We start from the raw sequence: 25,171 nt of genomic DNA, 5'->3' as shown, positions 1-25,171 counted from the left end.
GTTAGCTGCTAGTTAGAAGAGAAAAACCTATAATGCATCGTTTTCTGATTTAAAAAACAATTAACCGAACTTGCCAGTGTAAAAAAAAATGACTAACAACATGCCCACCCATTATGTTTTACTGCCCCCCAAGCTAAGCAGTCCAAAACCGGGGCTGACCCTCAGTGCCTTCCCCAAGCTCGGATAAAAAGGAGTAAAGGGAATCTAACTTAAAAAAATATGCCAATTCAAATATGTGTCCACTAAATGATCCACTATGGTGACCCCTAACAGGGGGTGCTGAAAGAATAATTTATCCTTTAAAGCATCTGAAACACCACTTGTTGAGTAATGTCTAAAGCCTGGTCACATTTTTGTCTAATGAGTAGTTAGTGTTATTTGTAGCAAAATTTGGCATTTCCATCAGTAGTTAAGTAAAATAAATATCACATCACTCAATAAAGGAAACACAGCCACCAAATACTCAGCTTATAGGAGAATTACTGTCAGAAAAACATATAATGTGATTTATTTATTAATACTAACCCACATTTAAGATTTTAACTTATTTCTTTAGAAATTGCAAACCCAATACAGTGCCAATTTGTAACTTCAAAACGGGCATGAATACTAGCTGAAAAAACAGTAATTTTGCAATTGCAATTCGTAGTAACTGCATGTATAAGCTGTACGTACAAATTTAGTACAGTGGTACCTTGAAACTCGACATCAGTTGGTTCTGCAAGTGGCGTCGAGTTTAAAAGGCATTGAGTTTGAAGGTATTTTTTCCCATAAGGATGTATTCGGAAACCTGTTAATGCCCGAGCTATAACACAAGTTTAAAAGTGAAACAGTGAGGAAAATACATCTAAACACAGACACATGTGGAGCTTTCAGAGTGAATTCGACGGTTATTCCACACAAATGCAGATCATATTCGCACTATGATGACGTCTTACTGCACCGCTCAAGCCAAGCGCAGAACAAAGCGACAGTCGCACATACATCAAGTTTAAGGGTACAAATTTCTCAATAAAGGGCGTTGAGTTTCAAAAATTTTGAGTACCACTGTATAAGAATGAAAAATGCCGTTTTTACCTGTTTGTGTAAGGTGCGCTGTTTGATCTCAGGACTGTCTCCTTTGGAAGAGGAGGACTGCTGTCTTAGTCTGGCACCATTGGTGGGCCAATCTGGTGATGATGATGACATCATGCTACCGCTGGAGGGCCTCGGGTATGGGGCGGTGTTGAGCATGCTGGGCGGAGTGCGTCCTCGGGTGACCGCAGGTGGAGGTTGGTCGATCCGTCTCTGTGGGCCGGAACTGTTCTGTCTCGGTACGTTGGATTGGTGCTGCGCCTCAGTAAGAGACATCTGCCTTCGTGTGAAATCGCCAGAGCGTCTTGATAAATCGTCGTTGGTATTTCCTCCGACTGATGTGCCCACATTGGCTTGGGTGATGAATGTGGGTTTGATTCCTACATTTCCAGCTTCTTCTGTGTTGCTCTGAGAGCCAACTGAGCTTTGGCATTCTGAACCTGAGTCACCAGCACCTCGTGGTGATACCGGCATAGAAGCTGCCATCTGGTACACAGGGTTCTGAAAGGACAGCGGGGCCAGAAGTTGAGGTCGTCCTGGAGCGCTCTCTATGCACGTCGTAGAGGGTGTCTGAGCTGTCTTTCTGAGGGTGGGTCCTGCAACTGCGCTGCCTTTCATGGTGCGAGTGCTCCATGCTGCTGAGCTCTGGCTGTCATTAGTGGGGTCACTGGAGGTTGTATTGGCTGTGCTTTCTACACTCCGGTTGTCCTGCAGGTCCACCATGGACAGACTCTTGTTGCCGTTGGAGATTTGCATGTCTGGCTCGTTGGCTTCTGAGTAGCTCGAGCTGCGAGCTGGAGATGCCTGGACTGTCGAACCCCGCGTCACAAAAAATAAGTCTTTGTTTTCGGGGGTTGGGGATGGCAGCCGTGTGAAATCCACCAACCTGAAAATGAATGAATGAATAAAGTCAGCTCATTATTTGGCTGAGTGCGTTAATTAGAGTGTTAATACATGCACATGGATTGATGGCTAATGTGAATTTATTTATAGTGCAGGTGGTGATACACACCCACATCGAGATACAGCAAATTACTTAGCATCTAACCACTGATCATCTTTCTAAACAACCTCCTAAACTGATCCATCCGATTATCAGTAGATCCCATTTAACCCTTTGTTAAGATTATTCTATTATTATTATTATTTTATTAAAAACTTCATCCATCCAGCCATTCATCCATCCAGCCATTCATCCGTCCACCCATCCATCCACTCATCCATCCATTCAGCCACACATCTACCCATTCATCCATCCATTCACCCATTCATCCATCCATCCACTCACACTTTTACCAATCGATCCATCCATCCATCCACCCACCCATGCAACAGTTACTAAACTTGTAATTTATCCTGCACCCAGCTATGTACAATAATAGGTTCACTGAGCCATAACATTAAAACCACCTCCTTGTTTCTATGCTTACTGTCCATTTTATCAGCTCCACTTACCATATATATAGAAGCACTTTGTAGTTGTACAATTACTGACTGTAGTCCATCTGTTTCTCTACATATCATTTTAGCCTGCTTTCACCCTGTTCTTCAATGGCCAGGGCCACCACAGTGCAGGTATTATTTAGGTGGTGGATCAGTCTCAGCACTGCAGTGACAATGACATGGTGGTGGTGTGTTAGTGTGTGTTGTGCTGATATGAGTGGATCAGACACAGCAGTGCTGCTGGAGTTTTTAAATACCGTGTCCACTCACTGTCCACTCTATTAGACACTCCTACCTAGCTGGTCCACCTTGTAGATGTAAAGTCGGAGACGATCACTCATCTATTGCTGCTGTTTGAGTTGGTCATCTTCTAGTGGTCACAGGAAGCTGCCCACAGGGCACTGTTGGCTGGATGTTTTTGGTTGGTGGACTATTCCCAGTCCAACAGTGACAGTGATGTGTTTAAAATCAGTGCTTCTGTGTCTGATCCACTCATACCAGCACAACACACACTAACACACCACCACCATGTCAGTGTCACTGCAGTGCTGAGAATGATCCACCACCTAAATAATACCTGCTCTGTAGTGGTCCTGGGAGAGTCCTGAACATTGAAGAACAGCATGAAAGGGGGCTAACAAAGCATGCAGAGAAACAGATGGACTACAGTCAGTAGTTGTAGAACTACAAAGTGCTCCTATATGGTAAGTGGAGCTGATAAAATGGACAGTGAGTGTAGAAACAAGGAGGTGGTTTTAATGTTATGGCTGATTGGTGTACATCATGTAATAATCTGAACAGCAAGGTCTTGTCTAGGGAACGTCTAATTTTATCACATTCCCCTTGACCACAAACATAGTTGGTAATGCAGGAAATGTGAACCTTCAGAATGTGCATGCTAATCACTTTAGCTGGAAAAAACAATGCACTATCAGCAGCTTTAATGATGCCCTGTAATGTTTTCCAAAGAACTCTGCTTGGGGGCTGCCAAGATAATAAAGGTCTTTTATAGCATCTGACAAAGTTATAATTAAATAATCAAGGCCTTAACTATATATATATATATATATATATATATATACAGTGTATCACAAAAGTGAGTACACCCCTCACATTTCTGCAGATATTTAAGTATATCTTTTCATGGGACAACACTGACAAAATGACACTTTGACACAATGAAAAGTAGTCTGTGTGCAGCTTATATAACAGTGTAAATTTATTCTTCCCTCAAAATAACTCAATATACAGCCATTAATGTCTAAACCACCGGCAACAAAAGTGAGTACACCCCTTAGTGAAAGTTCCTGAAGTGTCAATATTTTGTGTGGCCACCATTATTTCCCAGAACTGCCTTAACTCTCCTGGGCATGGAGTTTACCAGAGCTTCACAGGTTGCCACTGGAATGCTTTTCCACTCCTCCATGATGACATCACGGAGCTGGCGGATATTCGAGACTTTGCGCTCCTCCACCTTCCGCTTGAGGATGCCCCAAAGATGTTCTATTGGGTTTAGGTCTGGAGACATGCTTGGCCAGTCCATCACCTTTACCCTCAGTCTCTCCAATAAAGCAGTGGTCGTCTTAGAGGTGTATTTGGGGTCATTATCATGCTGGAATACTGCCCTGCGACCCAGTTTCCGGAGGGAGGGGATCATGCTCTGCTCAGTATTTCACAGTACATATTGGAGTTCATGTGTCCCTCAATGAAATGTAACTCCCCAACACCTGCTGCACTCATGCAACCCCAGACCATGGCATTCCCACCACCATGCTTGACTGTAGGCATGACACACTTATCTTTGTACTCCTCACCTGATTGCCGCCACACATGCTTGAGACCATCTGAACCAAACAAATTAATCTTGGTCTCATCAGACCAATTCCAGTAATCCATGTCCTTTGTTGACATGTCTTCAGCAAACTGTTTGCGGGCTTTCTTGTGTAGAGACTTCAGAAGAGGCTTCCTTCTGGGGTGACAGCCATGCAGACCAATTTGATGTAGTGTGCGGCGTATGGTCTGAGCACTGACAGGCTGACCCCCCACCTTTTCAATCTCTGCAGCAATGCTGACAGCACTCCTGCGCCTATCTTTCAAAGACAGCAGTTGGATGTAACGCTGAGCATGTGCACTCAGCTTCTTTGGACAACCAACGCGAGGTCTGTTCTGAGTGGACCCTGCTCTTTTAAAACGCTGGATGATCTTGGCCACTGTGCTGCAGCTCAGTTTCAGGGTGTTGGCAATCTTCTTGTAGCCTTGGCCATCTTCATGTAGCTCAACAATTCGTCTTTTAAGATCCTCAGAGAGTTCTTTGCCATGAGGTGCCATGTTGGAACTTTCAGTGACCAGTATGAGAGAGTGTGAGAGCTGTACTACTAAATTGAACACATCTGCTCCCTATGCACACCTGAGACCTAGTAACACTAACAAATCACATGACATTTTGGAGGGAAAATGACAAGCAGTGCTCAATTTGGACATTTAGGGGTGTAGTCTCTTAGGGGTGTACTCACTTTTGTTGCCGGTGGTTTAGACATTAATGGCTGTATATTGAGTTATTTTGAGGGAAGAATAAATTTACACTGTTATATAAGCTGCACACAGACTACTTTTCATTGTGTCAAAGTGTCATTTTGTCAGTGTTGTCCCATGAAAAGATATACTTAAATATCTGCAGAAATGTGAGGGGTGTACTCACTTTTGTGATACACTGTATATATATATATATATATATATATATATATATATATATATATATATATATATATATATATATATATATATAATATTTCTGTAATGCAGTGTTTAAAATGTAACTTCACATTCTGCAGTACACAGTACATTTATATTATAACTTATCTGCTCAGAACTACAGATTAAATCAGGTTTGTTTTATTAGGAAGCATTTTACTGATTAAATTATTGAGCATTTTGTCTATTTGGGTTTTGTGTTTACTGGTGACTTACAATGCAGGCCAGATTACTTTATTGATGATTTGAAGTGCAGGTCAGTTTAACAGCCTTGAATAATGAAGAGTGATGTTTTAAAATGTGGTGCACTGTGTGCTTTTGGAATCTTAAGATGACTGTACTACAGAATGGAAACTGTCCAAACCCATAACACACAAACAATCAACTTCCAGCATCAGTACCCACTAGTAAAAAAATCTTTTAAAATCCACTTTATTTTATCAGGGTTGCAGTGAAACACTGGGCTCAAGACTGGAACTGGGCTCAAGACTGGAACACCTCAGACAGGCCCAGGACCTAGGCCTCCCTCCCACTAACATGTCTGCCAATCATGTCTGTGTAAACGCCCAGCGAGCCGATAAATGATGGTGTGCTAGGGTAATAAACCGCTGTGGCACCTAGACCCCCGGCATCACTCATAACAATATTAAGCAGTGATTTGTTATTTTTACAGGTATTGAATTAAAAATAGCACAAATAAGAGATATATTGTTTCATCTCATCAACATCATTGATTTTTGTAAATACATGCTAATCCCTAAATCGATGCCTGTGCCACATTTTAAAAAAGTTGACAGGAGCAATGTAAGACTAAAAAGTCTGTGAAATGATCATGTGGTAAACTTGCCTCTGTCCTGATGTTTTGAACACGTTGTGGTCATCAAATTTAAAATGAGTGTAGGGTGTATATACATATATATTAATATTTTGACTAATTAATTAGTCAAAATATTAAATATCTTATTTTTGTAGTTTTCAAATGAATACAGATATAAATTGCTAGTCATTGCTGTCTATTTTTAAATACTTTATTTCCACATGTCTCAATTTTTTTGGAATTGTTTTTGCAGAATTACTGTAGAGATAACCCTACTCCAGTACTGACGATCTTTTAAGAGGTTCCACAGCTTTAGCAGCTGTTTTAATATTTATACTTTGTTTAGATTAAAATCACCAATTTTCAATTTTAGACATTTTACCTTGTATAATTCTTGAATGTATTACATATAATTACTTTTTCACATAAGCGAGCTTGAACAACATTATTATTATAAATATTATTTTCAGGTCATAAAATTAAGTAGCAGGTGATGGTGAATAATTACTTCAAGTTTTCTGATGTTTATTTGTTATTTTAGTTGTTTTTTTAACTTTTACCCCCATTATTCCCTTAGTTTTCAGGTCTCCCTATTACACAATAGAATTCATTATAAGGATGAGGGTTGGCATATGTTTTCTTATAGGCATGTAAAGCCAGATGAACATACCCCTACAGTCTTCATTATTTTTGCTTAAGGGATTGGCTGATCATTAAAAGAGAAATGCTGTTTTTCCCACCCATAGAGCACCACCAATCACCATTCAGCTTTTAGCCAAAAGCAGGTTTGGTTGTGCCACTGATTTGCTGCATTTTAACAATATTAAACATAAATAAAAAATAATATTTAGGATTTAGCTAGCATTACAGCTGAGCTGGAGTAGAAGATACGGCCTGCAACCAATTTTGCATAATGAAGTGTCACAAAATATTTTGGTTTATTTAAATCTTATTAATTGTAACAATGTACAGGATGTATGTTCTTACCCCGTGAGCTCAGAGTCCATGACAAACTTATGAAGCCCAGTGGAAACACTGCAGCCAGGAATGGTGGGTGAACCGACACGCTCTGTGGGGGAAGACAGTGGGGCTCCGGTTGGGTTAGTCAGGGCCACATTCACATCCCTCAGGATCCTCACCAGAGGTCCCAGCTTTGTAGCAGTGCTCTGTAACACAGCAGGGGATTAGTGGGTAATACCCAGAGTGCTTGTGAACACAGCTTGATCCTGATAAACCACATTTAAAGCACAACAAATTAAGTGTTTTGATAAAGCCTCCTTTCATGACGATAGACACATTACTTAGAGTCCTAAAAGAAGCTGTGTTTCTTCTACTTAATTTTAATTAATCAATTTGTTTAAAAAAAAAAAGAGAACTCATCTATCTGATGCTTATCAAAAGATGGGTTCACTTTAATCACTTTGTTGAAGTTAAACTTAATTACAGATTAATTTAGTAGTCTACAACAGGATTTATTCTTTTAAACTCTTGGTTTATTATTAAAATTTTTTCTTATAATATTTTCTCTGTGAACTTCAGTTTTCTTGCACATCATAAAAGTCCCCAGCCACAGGTTCAGATTGTTAAGTTGGTGATTAACAGATTTGCATGCACACATGTACACACCTGGTCGAGCTGAGCGACAGATTCCGCCAGTAAAGAGTGAAGTGTGGAGAGCTCTCTGCCCAGATCGATGTAGCCCTCAAAACCTGCTGTGTTTGAAATGGTCTCTGGATTGGAGATCTCCAGCAGAAATCTCTGCATGTTGGTCCACTCGTGCTCCAAAAATTGGTTCATGAAGGACATGTACTCTTCTTTACTGCCAAATCTGCACACAGCACAAACAAGATTCAAAAACAGCACAGTTATAAAAAAATACTAGAGATAATTATACTACTACACAATTACTACTAACACTATAAGGGATGCACCACAAGACAGTTAATAATCGATGCAAATATGCCACGATTCAAATAGATTTAGATGTAAAATGAACTGGTGCTATCAACCTTACCTGGTTGACGTTACTACACAGAGTTGCCAGGTTCGGGGTTTTCCAGTCAAATTGGGCTTAATTCAAAATGGGTGAAATTTTAAAGATTGCAGGGAATGATTTATTTATATAATGTGGGATTTGTTTTAAAATTTCATTTCAGTTTTTTACACAAAAAGGGAAATGTGCAGCATTGTTTTGCATAGTTTGTACCTAAATCCAGAAAAAAAAAAACGTATCGTGAACCCAGTATCGTGAATCGCATTGCATTGTGGTTAGAGTGTATCGTTACATCCCTAACCACTATACATAATAATAATAATCATTTTTAGCATATCCATTGTTTCCAGTCATGCCATTTTCTTAGACTCTGGTAGTACAACTGGTTGTAATAAAAAGTCTAATGACCTTCAGTGAGGCCCTGTCATAGGACATCACCAAATCAGTTCATCAAATTTTCACCCTGACACATTCCAAAAAGTTGACAGGGACGATGTTAGTAAAGTCAGAGACGGTCGCTCATCCGTTGCTGCTGTTTGAGTTGGTCATCTTCTAGACCTTCATTAGTGGTCACAGGACGCTGCCCATGGGGTGCTGTTGGCTGAACATTCTTGGTTGGTGGACTATTCTCAGTCCAGCAGTGACAGTGAGGTGTTTAAAAACTCCATTAGCATTGCTGTGTCTTATCCACTCATAACAGCACAACACACACTAACACACCACCACCATGTCAGTGTCACTGTAGTGCTGAGAATGACCCAGTCCATGACTAGCTGGTAATCAGAAGAGCTTGGTGGCTTCACGACGCTCCTTGGCCAGCATGAGGTGAAGGTTGATAATGAAATAGGGGGAAGTGTACATGCCTCTATCATTCAAATAACTCTCTAGCTGACAGAATATGTTTTGAGAAAATGGTTTCAAAGAATCTTTGTTAAGGTGGAATGAAACGTGTGTTGGCCCAAAACTTTCTAAGATAGATTGTCTCAGTTTTTACTTTTATTTTTCACCTGTCTGTATAGTCATGATGCCTAGAAGACAGATTTTAATTTTAGGAAAATAATTGATGCAGTGTGTGAGATGGTGCAACTAATAAAGTAAGATAGATGTAGCTTAAGTTCAATTCCCATTCGTTTTTGTAGATGGATTGACTGAACATTAATAAATTTAGCTTAATGATGCATATTAATGCTGTGGAATTCCAAAATCAATTCTAAATATCCTCAAACCTTGGTCCAGGCACTTACTTGGTGAAGTTGGCAAGGTTTTGTGTAACCTTGGCAATGAGGGTGAGAGTGCGTGCAGTACGGTCGTCAGGATATTCCTGCATGAGGTCGAAAAGGGAAGGTGACATGATGGCAGGACAGAGGAAGCGCAGAAAGAGTGAGGCGCTGATCAGCCGCTCGCTGATATCCGGCCGGCCACGGTTGCTGCACTCCTGCCTCCAGGATGCAAACACCTCCTTTAGCTCTCGAGGAAACACACTGCAGGGGCAAAGCAGAAGATCACATTACTTCAGTTTATCTCTACTGAAACAGTGTAAGAATATCTAGAGCTGGAGAACTTTGGGTAATGGGAAAACGTTTAAAATCGGAAAACGTTTATGACCTTGAACAGTCCCAGAAACATTGTCCTGAATTTCCAAACTTATGGCAGACCTTGCCATGCACTTCATTCAGAGCTCTTAGCAATCTTATCAAGACAACATGAAAAACCCTTGTGTTACTGCAAAGGAGTTACAGGATAACCTGATGAAGGCTCAGCGGCAACCATAAGATCACTTAACAACCAGGGACTTAGCACCTACCAAAACCTTTTATTAGAATTTTTCAAGGGTAAACAATGTTACACCAAGTACTGAGACTAGGGGTTTATTAATAGAGCATATGGACATTTGTGTGTGATGGTACAAAACTGGGATTTAAATTAAGATTCTCCTCACAGTCAGAGGAAATTCAACTCATGCACGACGGAGGGCCAATTTCTTTGCTCAGCAGGATACACGCCTTTAAAGGACTGCGGAAGGTGGCAATTAGCCTGAGGCTAACCCGCTGCTAGCTTTGCAAGCGGGGACATTATGTGGCAACGCCAAAACAACCACAGCTCGAGGGCTGTAAGGAATCGCACCAGCTCTCCCTATTAAATGAAACAAAACCCTAATTTACCTCAGTCTTACGACTTACACACCCAACCGCGCTACCAGGCGCCTGGGGTACCAAACTAGCCCTGCAAAAGGAATGGCTGCAGCAGTGCAGCCGGTCAAAAACAAAGAACAAAGGTGCGACGACTGCAGACTGGCGACGCCCCCTTAAGTAGGAAGCTGACAGCTGCAGGTCGTTGCCCTAATCAGCTGGCCTCCTATTTGAGGCCACGCTGCTCTTTGTTCTGTAACGCCTGCAACGCTGTGAACTGGTGGTACGTTCACCAGACGTTGCAGGCACCCTAACACTTCTGGCATTAAGAAACAATAAAAAAAAGAAACAAATATAATAGTTGTGGTCAGTCACAATTGCTTTTTTTAGATCAAGTAGAGGAAAAAAATATGGAATCACTCAAATCTGAGGAAAAAATTATGGAATCACTCTGTAATTTGCAGTTTAAAAACAAAACATCTGCAGCAGATTAGATTAGCTAATTATTCTTCAGTTTAAAAAGAGTGCTTACACCTCGGAGAGCTGTTGCACAAAGCAGATTGTCATGAATCATGGTTCCAACACAAGATATGTCAGTTGAAACAAATGAGAGGATTATAAAACTCATCAAGATAGAAAACTTAAAGCAATATGTCTTGAAAACAGAAAATGCACAACAAAACAAATGAGAAACAAGTGGCCGGAAAGTGGAGTCAATGTCTGTGACTGAACTGTAAGAAATCACCTAAAAGAAATGGGATTTACATACAGAAAAGCCAAACAAAAGCCATCATTAACACCTAAAAAAAAAAGAACAAGGTTAAAGTAGGCTAAAGAAAAGCAATCGTGGACTGTGGGTGACTGGATAAAAGTGATCTTCAGTGATGAATCGCGAATCTGCATTGGGCAAGGTGATGATGCTGGAACTTTTGTTTGGTGTTTGGTTTGTTTGTTGATGATATGGGCCTGCATGTCGGGTAAAGGCACAGGGGAGATGGTCTCCACATTGAAATTTTGGACGCTTTTCTTATTCCATCAGTTGAAAGGATGTTTGGTGATGATGACTTCATTTTTCAAGATGATAATGCATCTTGCCATAGGGCAAAGGATGTGAAAACTTTCCTTCAAGAAAACATATAATGTCAATGGCATGGCCTGCAAATAGTCCGGATCTCAATCCATTTGAAAATCTCTGGTGGAAATTGAAGAAAATGGTCAATGACAAGGTTCCAACCTGCAAAGCTGATCTGGCAACAGCAAGAGACAGTTGAAGGCAGATTGATGAAGAATACTGTTTGTCATTAGTTAACTCCATGCCTCAGAGAGTTTAAACCATTATAAGAGCCAGAGGTGGTGCAACAAAATAATAATGGTGCAGTGTTTTCTAATGATTCCATAATTTTTTCCTCAGATTTGAGTGATTCCATATTTTTTTCCTTTACTTGATCTAAAAAAAAGCAATTGTGACTGACCACAACTATTATATTTGTTTCTTTTTTTATTGTTTCTTAATGCCAGAGGGTTGACAGTTTGAGAAATGATAGTTTTGTGGCATGTCTGTGATTTATTTTTTTTCTACAAAATTAAACAATTGAAAGAACATCTTCCAAGAGTGGTGATTCCATAATTTTTGCCAGGGGTTGTATAAACATTCACAGCACTGTATTCCATTTTTTTTATATATTTGATTTGATACACCTGATAGTGTAACTGAAACACCTGAACTCAATCATTCAGAGAGGTGTTCACATACTTTTGGCCATTCAAAGCAGCTGGACTTCAGTAGATCTACCACTCTGCACATAATGTAGTGTTGTTAAAGTGTACAGACTCAGCACATTACCAGTAAGAGTTGATGATCTTGCAGAAGGCGAGCTCACAGCACATCTTCAGGTTGCCCTGGTGCTCAGCTAGGTCACTGGAGGAACACTTTGATGGATCCACTTCACAGTTTTCATCTGACTCGTACAGCGCTTTTATAAACTCGCCTGAAACACACACACACACATACACACACAGGTGCATAAAAATATGTTTTAATTAGAGGGCTGCCAAGTGAATCAAAAAGTGTCAAGCAACACAATTCCACACATACACAGGGGGACTAAATAAGCAGCCCAAATAAGCAGTAACTGCTTCTCAGCAACGTTACCAACAAAACTATGAACTTTCTCTTTCCCTTGGAATAATCAAACCCTTACTGTTCATGTCCCACCTGCATGTTGTAGTTCTGCTGTGATGAAGCTTTTCATTTTTTTTTGCATTTTCCTAATTTTCATCCCAGTCTAGTCGTATCCAATTACCCGATGGGATTACGCTTCCTCTCTACTGATGCTGATCCTCACTTCTGATTGAGGAGAGCGTGACTAACACACGCCCCCTCAGACACGTGTGCAGTAGCCGACTGCATCTTTTCACTTGCACGAGGTGAGTTCATACGCGGATCAGCTTTGTGTACAGAGAGCCACACCCTAATCAACACATTATTCCTCAACTCTGTGCAGGCGCCATCAACCAGCCAGCAGAGGGCATAATTGCATCAGTTATGAGGAGTCCCCATTCGGCTCCCCACCCTGTATGAACAACAGCCAATCGTTGTTCATGTAGCCACCCAGCCCAGCCGGATGGTAGAGCTGAGTTTCGGACCAACAAGTTCGAAATGTCAGCTTTGGTGTGCTAGCGTGTTTTACCGCTGCGCCACCAGAGCGGCTATGTGATCAAGCTTTTATGTAAATGAACATGACATTTTTGGTATAAAATACAAAACTCAATGTATCAGGCTTCACATAAAGGAAAAAAAATACTGCTTAGCAGCAAGCTGGTGGGCTGTGTCTCAATCTGCACACAAAATCATATACAGTGTGAGCGAACTGGTATCATCTTCATTGGTCAAAATCAGTTAGATTTAGCCTGTAATACTGTATATAGGATGATATAATAGCTCTATGTGCAGCCTGGTACACCAAGTTCCATATTGATTTGTATGTGCATGTGATGCTGCTGATATGCTTTGCTATGTTTTTACTCTCAGCTCACTCAAACTTTAGTGGGGCTGCTGAGATTATGGTGGATCAAGCGAGGCAGCTGCTTCTTCAGCCAGCAGTGAATTCTCACAGAGAGCAGTACCAAGTACAGACAGTCATGTTATACCCCATGTGAATCCCCTACTACTCATACTGGTGCTTTAGAATAGAATACAACAGAACAGAATATAAAAGAACAGAATAGAACAGAATGTAGAACAGAATATAATAGAACAGAAAATAATAGAACAGAAAAGAATAGAACAGAACATAATAGAATAGAACAGAACAGGATAGAATAGAATAGAACATAACAGAATAGAACACAATAGAACAGAACATAATAGAACCTAATTGAACAGAATATAATAGGTAATAGAACAGAATAGAACAGAATACTGTAGAATAGAACAGAATAGAACAAAACAAAACAGAATAGAACACAGCAGAACAGAATAGAACAGAATAGAACAAAACAGAATAGAACAGAGCAGAACAGAATAGAACAGAGAAAAATAGAATAGAACAGAATAGAATAAAACAGAATAAAATAGAACATAATAGAACATAATAGAATAGAACAGAATAAAATAAAACAGAACAAAACAGAACAGAACAAAACAGAACATATTAGAATAGAATAAAATAGAACAGAACAGAATATAATAGAATAGAAGAGAATAGAATAGAACAATAAAATAGAACATAATAGGACAGAACAGAATTGAATAGAATAGAACAGAACAGAATAGAACACTATACAATAGAACAGTACATAATAGAACAGAATAGAACAGAATAAAACAGAATAAAACAGAAAAGAATAGAACATTATACAATAGAACAAAACAGAATAGAATAGAATAGAACAGAATAGAACAGAATAGAACAGAATAGAATAGAACAGAATAGAAAATTATACAATAGAACAGAATAGAATAGAACAGAATAGAACAGAATAGAACAGAACATAATAGAATAGAACAGAACATAATAGAATAGAACAGAATAGAACAGAACAAAATACAACAGAACAGAACATAATAGAACAGAAAATAATAGAACATTATACAATAGAACAGAATAGAACAGAATAGAACATTATACAATAGAACAGAATAGAATAGAACAGAATAGAATAGAACAGAACAGAATAGAATAGAACAGAATAGAATAGAACAGAATAGAATAGAACAGAATAGAATAGAACAGAATAGAATAGAACAGAAAAGAAAAGAACAGAATAGAACATTATACATTAGAACATTATACAATAGAACAGAATAAAATAGAACAGAATAGAACAGAATAGAAAAGAATAGAATAGAACATAATAGAATAGAACAGAATAGAACATTATACAATAGAACATTATACAATAGAACAGAATAGAACAGAACAAAATAGAACAGAATAAAATAGAACAGAATAGAATAGAACAAAATAGAACAGAACAAAATAGAACAGAATAAAATAGAACAGAATAAAATAGAACAGAATAGAACAAAATAGAACAGGATAAAATAGAACAAAATAGAACAGAATAAAATAGAACAGAATAGAACAAAATAGAACAGAATAAAATAGAACAAAATAGAACAGAATAAAATAGAACAGAATAGAACAAAATAGAACAGAATAAAATAGAACAAAATAGAACAGAATAAAATAGAACAGAATAGAACAGAATAAAATAGAACAGAATAAAATAGAACAGAATAGAACAAAATAGAACAGAATAAAATAGAACAAAATAGAACAGAATAAAATAGAACAGAATAGGACAAAATAGAACAGAATAAAATAGAATAAAATAGAACAAAATAGAACAGAATAAAATAGAACAGAATAGAACAAAATAGAACAGAATAAAATAGAACAAAATAGAACAGAATAAAATAGAACAAAATAGAACAGAATAAAATAGAACAGAATAGAACAAAATAGAACAGAATAAAATAGAACAAAATAGAACAGAATAAAATAGAACAGAATAGAACAGAATAAAATAGAACAGAATAGAACAAAATAGAACAGAATAAAATAGAACAAAATAGAACAGAATAAAATAGAACAGAATAGAACAGAATAAAATAGAACAGAATAGAATGCCTTTATTCTTTGTTATATATACCTATTTTGTTTGTTATATATACATATACAGGTGTACAGTACAACAACATTATTTCTTCATGTATCCCAGCTTGTTTGGAAGCTGGGGTCAGAGTGCAGTGTCAGCCATTGTACAGTGCCCCTGGAGCAGAGAGGGTTAAGGGATTCAAACTCTCAACCTTTCAGTTGATAGCCCAAAGCTTTACCCACTAGGCTACCACTGTCCCGTCAAAGCCAGACATGGTGGTTGCTTTATGACATGGCACTGAGTAGAAACCCATTCCAACCTTTCCTCCCTTAGATGTCTGGTCAGGTCAAAAGCACTGCTGAGCTTTGAACTCACTATCTGAGCACCCTGAGTTACACAATTCTAATATATTAGGAACTATAACATTTTTTTGGAGATGATCACCATGGTAGTGTCTTCATAGCCATTTAGCAAAGGCAAACGTGAGCATCTGTATGCAGATGTGTTTTACCAGTGATTTCCACTTTGTGGTATTAAGATCAATAAAATACTGATTAGTGCGGCTTTGTAAAATACAGTGCTAAAGGATGGAGGTTTGGCCAAATGCTGTCCAGCCTTTAATAAATGACTAATGTTTTTAATAATTAAATAAAGCTTTGAACGCAGTGCATACAGGGGGAAAACACAACAAACTCCAATGAATTCTAGATTTTATGTACTCGTGACTGTCCAACTGTATCACTGGATGCCCTGGACATTCACAACAGATGAATCTTGCATCAGCATGTATTACAAAATGGACACAGGCTAATGAAATCTCTTCTGGGAAGTAACCAATAGCAAAACACTTACCTAAAGCATCCTGCAGGTATTTCTGGCCCACCAGTTTCAGGTACTCTTCAATGGCTTTGGTGGCCAACGTGTTCTCTCGAAAGATCAGATGCTCATTTTCTCCACATCGATCTACCTCAGACATCATCAGATCCGTCAAGAAGTCCTGCATTAGATATAAAGATGCATTTGTTCACATCAGTGATGTGTTACATAATACACACCTATCCTTGAGTTCAAGCGATGCTGCATTTCTGAAGAAAGATTCAAATAATATAAAAAGTCGCCCTTGAGGAAGTTATTCAAGTAAAAATTTTAAAGAGTCTTATATAATTTGTACTGAAATTATTACTGTATTTATAAGTACCAAAAAGTAATTCAGAGTGATCTATTACACAAACTCTAGTTCAAATCTCAGATACATGCACCCATTCACCCGCCACGCCCCTTTTTCTACCCATTTTTTGCCCCATTCAATTCCATTCATTTTTTTAAATTTCGAGATATTAACGTCGTTCCAACTCTAAATCATCCGGCCCATTGATGACACCGCAGATTTAATACAGCTTTTGGATACACGCACCCATTCATCCACCACACCCGTTTTTATACCCATGAGCGATCTATTACACAAACTCTAGTTCAAATCTCAGCAAGTCAGACTGCATTGGATTGCCAACCTGTCCAGGGTATTCCTGCCTTGTGGCCAGCAGGGTGAACCAGACCCACGGCAACCCTGACCATGGTGAAATGGTTGATGAAAATGAAATGACAGGTATAATAAGCACCTTATGAGCTGAGAAGCAAACTATTATGCCCTTCCCTACTCATCTATCTTAAATAATGGACCAGGGTCACTGTGAATACAGAGTCTTTGGGACAGCCAGTCCACAGGCTGGCATGCTTTGTGGAAGTGAAAGAAAGACAATAAATAAAAAAGAATCCTGTCTGAGCTAAAATGTATTATTAGTCTGATTGCAGTAGGCCCATTGCTGACACCACTGCTTGTATACAGTTTTAGTATCGGTGCACCCGTTCACCCGCCACACCCATTTTTATACCCATTTTTTGCCCCACACACTTTTTGAAATTTCAAGATATCAACGCAGTTCCAACTCTAAATCATCCGGCCCATTGATGACGCCGCAGATTTAATACAGCTTTTGGATACACGCACCCGTTCACCCGCCACACCCGTTTTTATACCCATTTTTTGCCCCATTTACTTTTTGAAATTTCAAGATATCAACGCCGTTCCAACTCTAAATCATCCGGCCCATTGATGACACCGCAGATTTAATACAGCTTTTGGATACACGCACCCATTCATCCACCACACCCGTTTTTATACCCATGTTGATCACACCGTGCCTTCTATGCAATTTTTGGATATGCACACCCGCTCTCCCGCCTTTGCTGCAATCACACTTACATTTTCTTCGGGAAATGCACCTCTCTAGTTTGTGTTATTGTTGTGTTATTATCTGTATCTATCAAATACAATCTGTTTGAATAATATTAATAACTACAACCTTGCATTTTTGTTCCCTAGCTTTTTACCATAATTAGCTGGTTTTAATAGCCATTAACAAGCTTCTGGCTTTAAAGTCACTGCCAAAAGCCAACAAATTATATCACTGACAATTCATTTGGTCAGTATTGGTAGCATTCAACTTAATTTATTGGCTTCTGGCACTAGCTTTTAATTACAGTTTACATTGTCAACATAAGGGCTGAGGGCAGGACCTTGGATGGCTATTTCAACAGCCAGTTCTAACCTTTTTGTTTTGAGTTTTGAGTCATTGTCCTGCATTTAATTTTCAAGACTGCCATAAGATTCATGTCCATTAGAAGTCCATGTAAACTATAAAAACATGAAATAGATTATTTGAATACATTATCAGTATCTTTACAAAAGTTACCTGACAGCCTGTAAGCAAATTGAAAAATGCAGTGCATATACTACAACATCACTCTTACAAGCCAATAGATTTAATCTTTTAATCTGAGCTACTGGAACAGAGAAAAAGATAAGATGTATTCTTTCCTGGATTTATAAAAGTAGTATTTATGCACCATGCTTCATGTTTTTGTAAAAAACACACAGAGTAGAGCTAATGCCCTTAATCTTCTAACTCTCTAGGATGGTGGTCATCATGCTGATGGTTGCACACTGAAAGGACATAATTAAACTAACAGAACTTTATTAAGATCCAGGATGAAATGTTTTGTAAAACCACGGCTTCTGCTGACGGACACCCACAGTGTATTGTGTTAGCAAACTAATAATCCTTTTTTGTACTATTTTTTTACAATATCTATATGAAGACTCCAATACTGATACAGATCCAATAACACCTGTCCTCTAAAAAAGCAATGTGTCTGAGTGATGCATCAAATCGGTACATTTATATTTTCTGCAAGCTCTGCAACCTTTGCAGGACTTATCGGAATATGTCTCCGGCTCAATGGCAGTTCTGGCCTGAAGCTCTGCTGTTAATCTGCTAATCTTTGTTATATTCCTACTGCATCTTATCCCAGCTTCTGCTCAGCATCATCAGTATTCAGAGAACACGAGCACGGAGACTGAAGGCCACATGGACAAAAGATCATCAATACGCAGCTACAGGTTGAGCTTGATTGGATGAAACAGCAGGGTGAAATCAACAAGAGGGCAAAACAGTCTTGTATCAATAGGATGATGATTGCTGATGGTCAGTTCCTTTCATACATTTCAACAATCAAAATGAAATTAACATTAGCATGTTTTGGTGGATTGGGCTCTACCAAACTGGAGAGTAAAGACAAACAAGCAAATCCTTTGGGAAAATTATCGTTCTGGACAACCAACACACAAAACACACTATCACATCTTTACATTTTAAACACATATCAATATTTCTGGCACTCTTTCACAAATTCGTTACAGGTATAGGCTGCAAAATAACTGCCTGTTGTAGCACACTGACCCAACACACTACTACGCAATCATATGCATAACTGAATGAAAAAAAAATGTTTTGAATGCTAATACTTCATAAGGTAAATTATTTAAGCAGTTTTCTTATATGAAAATTAAAAATGAAAGAAATAAAACAGCTGTGGGTAATCTTTTTCTCATATTTTTGTTTCACTCCCACCCTCAGCCCTCCAAACTACAAACTACAAACACTGGACGTATGGTTATACAAAAATAAGGTTTCAGTGTACTTAGGCTGGGTGGCACAGTGGCTCTGTGAGTAGCACTGTTGCCTCACAGCAAAAAGGTCCTGGGTTCGATCCCCAGGCGGAGTTTGCATGTTCTCCCCGTGTCTGTGTGGGTTTCCTCCTGGAGCTCTGGTTTCCTCCCACAGTCCAAAAACATGTAGTCAGGTTAACTGAAGACACTGAATTGCCCTATAGGTGAATGGGTGTGTGTATGTGCGTGTGTCTGCCCTGCGATGGACTGGTGCCCCGTCCAGGGTGTTACTGTGTGCCTTGTGCCCATTGAAATGCTGGGATAATATATAATTATATAATTGTCATCTGTGACGTTAAATTGCAACATAAAAGTGAAAGGCTACCTAACCTTTTGCACATCAGGTCATGGCTTTAGTCCTTGGTAGACACATTAACACTGTTAGATCCATGGTTTTGGATATAATAATATATGCAGTTTCAGGGTATTTTGTTATAATACACTTTTTGATGTTCATTTAAGTGAAAAACTTTTTATTAAAACTACTAGCTTTAAAACATCAATGGTCTTAATGTTTTGCCAAGCGAGAAACTAGAGGGCAAATGCAACAGACTGTAAAAATGCACCCTTTAAGCCATCAAACCTATCCATCAAGTATGTAAATCCTCCATAATTTACATTTCTTCTCAGAAAATCTTTCTGTTGTGGTCTGTGGTGGCATCTCATCCAGATTATTAGTAGTGAGAGGTTGCTTTAAGGTAAGTATCTGGTTGTTAAAGAGCCATCTAGTAAAATAGTCTAAGTGGGTGTGTTTAAAAAAGCCTTAGACTCCCCTTCTCGCTCTTTACTAATGAACCTAACCCTCCAATACAGCCATGGTAAAAAATGACTTTTTGCAGTTGCATATGCTTATCCACACACTATCACTCTTGTGCGAATCCCAGCAAGACCCCTTCAGCAGTGGCAGCATGACTGAGAGCTCATTAACAGGGGGCAGTGACTCTGAATCTTACGTTAGTTGCACCATGCATACACTCCATCAGGCCTCCACGGGGAACTGATTCAACGACCAACCCTGTTCTAGCTTGATCAATATTCACTCCGCAAACACTATAGTTCTTTAATCTGGTGTCAGAGTTGTCTTGGTTGTAATTGGTTTTAGATTCATGGTATCGATGGACTGAGCTATGAGCACTTATGCTTTGAAAATTTTACCATTATTTAGGGAAAATTGATATTCCAGTTAAAGAAACACAGTCTGATGCATAATGCACTCATTTCAAAAACAGCAGGCATGCTGAATTTAGGCAAAAAATACACAGTGACCACATCGTACCACGTTGGCTGCTATTTATTTCATTCAGAAATTCAATGGTATGTGAGACAACCCTGAATGACCTTTACAATTACCATGACACACCGTAATGAAAGACAATAGAATAGCTGACCAGCTCCAGTCTCTTCCAACGAAAGAAAATATATTCCCTATATACTTCCTGACCGATACTGACCTCTGTAATGAGAGACTTCAATCTCACTGACTGATTTAGCTAAACACTAATGACAAGCTACAACTGCCACTGGCTATTTCAACCAGCTCTGAAATTATACATTATGGGTTCTGTGCATATTTAGGCTTTTCATGTGCAGGTTCAAACTAAACAACAATCCAGACTTTAAAAATCCATCAGAGTGAATTGCAGGCATAATTACGAAAGCTCTTTTAAACAGTAACTACATTATAGTCAATGTCAGTTCGAGGTCAAGAACAACAAGCACAGTTTAATATGGATGAATAACCGGAAAGGCAAATTAATTTATTTATTTCTTTTTAGCAAACACTTCATTCTTATCAGGACAGCAGCTGACACATCCTGGACAAGGTGCCCGTCCATCAAAGGACATCTCACTCAATCACTAAGTCAGGTGCTTACTTACACCCAGGGGTAATTTATACATGGCAATACACCTACAGAATCGCCAATTCATTAAACGACATCATTCAACAACTAGTCATGATTTAGTGCAGCAAATCTACCTAATGTTGCCTGTTTTAGCAGGTTGGAACTGGAAGAAACTGGTAGAAACTCATGTGGACACGTAATTACATTCTAAACTCCTCACAGACAGTGACCAGAGGCAAGGTTTAAGCCCAGGTCTTAGAAACCCAGGTGCTGTACAATAGCGGTCCCCAACCTTTTTTGCACCATGGACCGGTTTCATAAATATATAAGATATAATTTCATGGCCCGGCGGAGACAAGAGGATTTAAAATAGAATAACTTTACTACTCACAAATGATGAGCTTTGAGCTTTTTTTGCTGCAATGAGATGCTGCTCCCACCTAGGGGTGATACCAGACAATAACACCCGAAGTGTGTCGGAAATTTCATCGCTTTTTGTTGCGATTTCTAATTATTTATTGTTTCTGTGCGGCTCGGTTATAAATGGTTGGGGACCACTGCTGTACACCACTCACTACACTCTGCAACATTTTGCCATCTGCACAAAAACATCAAAGCCTAAATGTAAGTATTATTGTATAATATAGTTCAGCTCCACTGACGAGGCCTCACACTCTTACTATTTGCCAGTTCCTTCAGAATATTTTCAGGGCCATGTTTCATATTTCAGAACAGCCGCAAAACCACTCTGTTGTGAGGGATTAATGAAGAAATATAAGAAAATGAGAGACAGAGCGAGATGGTAAGGCATGCCATCTTATTCAGAGCTGCTTTATAAAGATGTTCTGATTGACACATGCTGAATTAATGATGAACATTCTGACTTCCAGTAATTCAGCGATGAGCAGTACAGCCCACTGTTCTTCTAGTCTATCCACTGTTCACCCAGTGGTCCTACATAGATCAGAACAAAGGTGGATTCTGCTGCGTGTCCTATTTTAAAAAGGCAATAAAAGCAATCAGGCAAGTAAGATCACCTCATTCAACATCAACAGTAAGATCAAATAAACAGTGATTGCTAACAGCGTCATTCTGGTCAGGTTTGCAGTGGGTTTAGTGGAAATAAATTACAATTGACTTGCAGCAATTTACCTACGTGCTCACAAGCAGGTCTGATTTAGTGCAGCCAATTTACTTCAATGTACCAGTGAAAATCAGGACCTCAGGAATCATATTGCTGTGCAGCACCCACTCTACCCGTGCCACTGTGCAGACTATTTGTATATGAAAATAGAGATCCAGTTATAAACAGAACTAATGTCTGTCCACCCATAGTCCGCACTATGCAATGATTCAGCAGACAATTAGTAACACATTCCATACATCAAATTGGTTTCATTAATTTAATAAATGTAAAAAAATTAGGGCTGTCATGCAATGTATAAAACATCCATATTATGCCACAAATGTGTTTGCGAATGAATCCTGGCTTATTATTAACCCTTTTGATGGGCAGTTAAGTGCTTTAAATTGGCACTAATGAGCCAACTTACATTTACAGCATTGTATCCAAAGCAACTTACAATTGTAACTGAATACAACACAAGCAATTAAGAGTTAAGGGCTTTGCTCATGGGCCCAACAGTCGCAACTTGACGGAGGTACAGCTTGAACGGGCAACTTTCTAATTACTAGTTCAGCACCCTAACCGCTGAGCTACCACTGCCCTAGCTACCACCGAACTTAAAAACTCACTTACTCACTCACCTACTATGTTAGCACAGTGGTATGTCTGACACCACCCGGAAACACCAGGAGCAAGACAGGCCTACACTCTGAGCAAGGAACTCAAAGAGCATTACACACTCACTAATTTACCTACTCACTTACTCCTATGGGCAACTATGAGAAAAAATCCACCTACTGTGATTATAAAGATTATAAACCAAAATACCTGAAGAAAACTTACTCAGACAAGAGGAAAACATGTAAAACTCCTAAAAGACAAAAATCAGAGGTGATTTATAAATATATATATATATATATATATATATACAGTGGGGTCAAAAAGTGTTTAGTCAGCCACTGATTGTGCAGGTTCTCCTACTTAGAAAGATGAGAGAGGTCTGTAATTTTCATCATAGGTACACTTCAACTATGAGAGACAAAATGAGAAAAAAAAAATCCAGGAAATCACATTGTAGGATTTTTAAAGAATTTATTTGTAAATTATGGTGGAAAATAAGTATTTGGTCAATAACAAAAGTTCAACTCAATACTTTGTAACATAACCTTTGTTGGCAATGACAGAGGTCAAACGTTTCCTGTAAGTCTTCACCAGGTTTGCACACACTGTAGCTGGTATTTTGGCCCATTCCTCCATGCAGATCTCCTCTAGAGCAGTGATGTTTTGGGGCTGTCGCAGGGCAACACGGACTTTTCTATGGGGTTGAGGTCTGGAGACTGGCTAGGCCACTTCAGGACCTTGAAATGCTTTTTACGGAGCCACTCCTTCGTTGCCCGAGCGGTGTGTTTGGGATCATTGTCATGCTGGAAGACCCAGCCACGTTCCATCTTCAATGCTCTCACTGATAGAAGGAGGTTTTGGCTTAAAATCTCATGATACATGGCCCCATTCATTCTTCCCTTAACAAGGATCAGTCGTCCTGTCCCCTTTGCAGAAAAACAGCCCCAAAGCATAATGTTTCCACCGCCATGCTTCACAGTAGGTATGGTGTTCTTGGGTTCTTCTTCTTCCTCCAAACACGAGGAGTTGAGTTTTTACCAAAAAGTTCCATTTTGGTTTCATCTGACCACATGATATTCTCCCAATCCTCTTCTGGATCATCCATATGCTCTCTGGCAAACTTCAGACGGGCCTGGACATGTACTGGCTTAAGCAGGGGGACACGCCTGGCACTGCAGGATTTGAGTCCCTCTCGGCGTAGTGTGTTACTGATGGTAGCCTTTGTTACTTTGGTCCTAGCTCTCTGCAGGTCATTCATCAGGTCCCTTCGTGTAGTTCTGGGATTTTTGCTCACCGTTCTCATGATCATTTTGACCCCACGGGATGAGATCTTGACCCCAAGGGAGATATCAATGGTCTTGTATGTCTTCCATTTTCTTACAATTGCTCCCACAGTTGATTTATTCACACGAACCTGCTTGCCTATTGTAGATTCACTCTTCCCAGCCTGGTGCAGGTCTACAATTTTCTTCCTGGTGTCCCTCGACAGCTCTTTGGTCTTGGCCATGGTTGAGTTTGGAGTCTGACTGTTTGAGGCTGTGGACAGGTGTCTATTATACAGATAACGAGGTCAAACAGGTGCCATTAATACAGGTAACGAGTGGAGGACAGAAGAGCTTCTTAAAGAAGAAGTTACAGGTCTGTGAGAGCCAGAAATCTTGCTTGTTTGTGGGTGACCAAATACTTATTTTCCACCATAATTTACAAATAAATTCTTTAAAAATCCTACAATGCGATTTCCTGGATATTTTTTTTCTCATTTTTTCTCTCATAGTTAAAGTGTACCTATGATGAAAATTACAGGCCCCTCTCATCTTTCTAAGTAGGAGAACCTGCACAATCAGTGGCTGACTAAATACTTTTTGACCCCACTGTATATACTGTATATATACAGTGTATCACAAAAGTGAGTACACCCCTCACATTTCTGCAAATATTTCATTATATCTTTTCATGGGACAACACTATAGACATGAAACTTGGATATAACTTAGAGTAGTCAGTGTACAGCTTGTATAGCAGTGTAGATTTACTGTCTTCTGAAAATAACTCAACACACAGCCATTAATGTCTAAATGGCTGGCAACATAAGTGAGTACACCCCACAGTGAACATGTCCAAATTGTGCCCAAAGTGTCAATATTTTATGTGACCACCATTATTATCCAGCACTGCCTTAACCCTCCTGGGCATGGAATTCA

At 39.1% G+C, this 25,171-nt stretch overlaps 1 protein-coding gene across 1 annotated transcript in view; it reads right to left on the bottom strand.

Moving 5' to 3' along the window:
* dab2ipa (DAB2 interacting protein a) overlaps nt 1-25,171 on the bottom strand; it is a 195,796-nt gene that overhangs the window by 12,676 nt on the left and 157,949 nt on the right. Inside the window, exons 7-12 of the mRNA XM_062998485.1 lie at nt 16,163-16,307; nt 12,051-12,195; nt 9,323-9,559; nt 7,712-7,913; nt 7,073-7,251; nt 1,078-1,960 (exon numbers count right to left, since the gene is read on the bottom strand). Of these exons, the coding sequence (XP_062854555.1) occupies nt 1,078-1,960; nt 7,073-7,251; nt 7,712-7,913; nt 9,323-9,559; nt 12,051-12,195; nt 16,163-16,307 (1,791 nt within the window). The remainder of the gene's footprint in view (nt 1-1,077; nt 1,961-7,072; nt 7,252-7,711; nt 7,914-9,322; nt 9,560-12,050; nt 12,196-16,162; nt 16,308-25,171) is intronic.

The sequence above is a fragment of the Trichomycterus rosablanca genome, chromosome 7 (assembly GCF_030014385.1).
Source record: "Trichomycterus rosablanca isolate fTriRos1 chromosome 7, fTriRos1.hap1, whole genome shotgun sequence".
Lineage (NCBI taxonomy): Eukaryota > Metazoa > Chordata > Actinopteri > Siluriformes > Trichomycteridae > Trichomycterus > Trichomycterus rosablanca.
The sequence above is the reverse complement of the archived record's forward strand: the minus strand, read 5'-3'. Positions and strand labels throughout refer to the sequence as shown.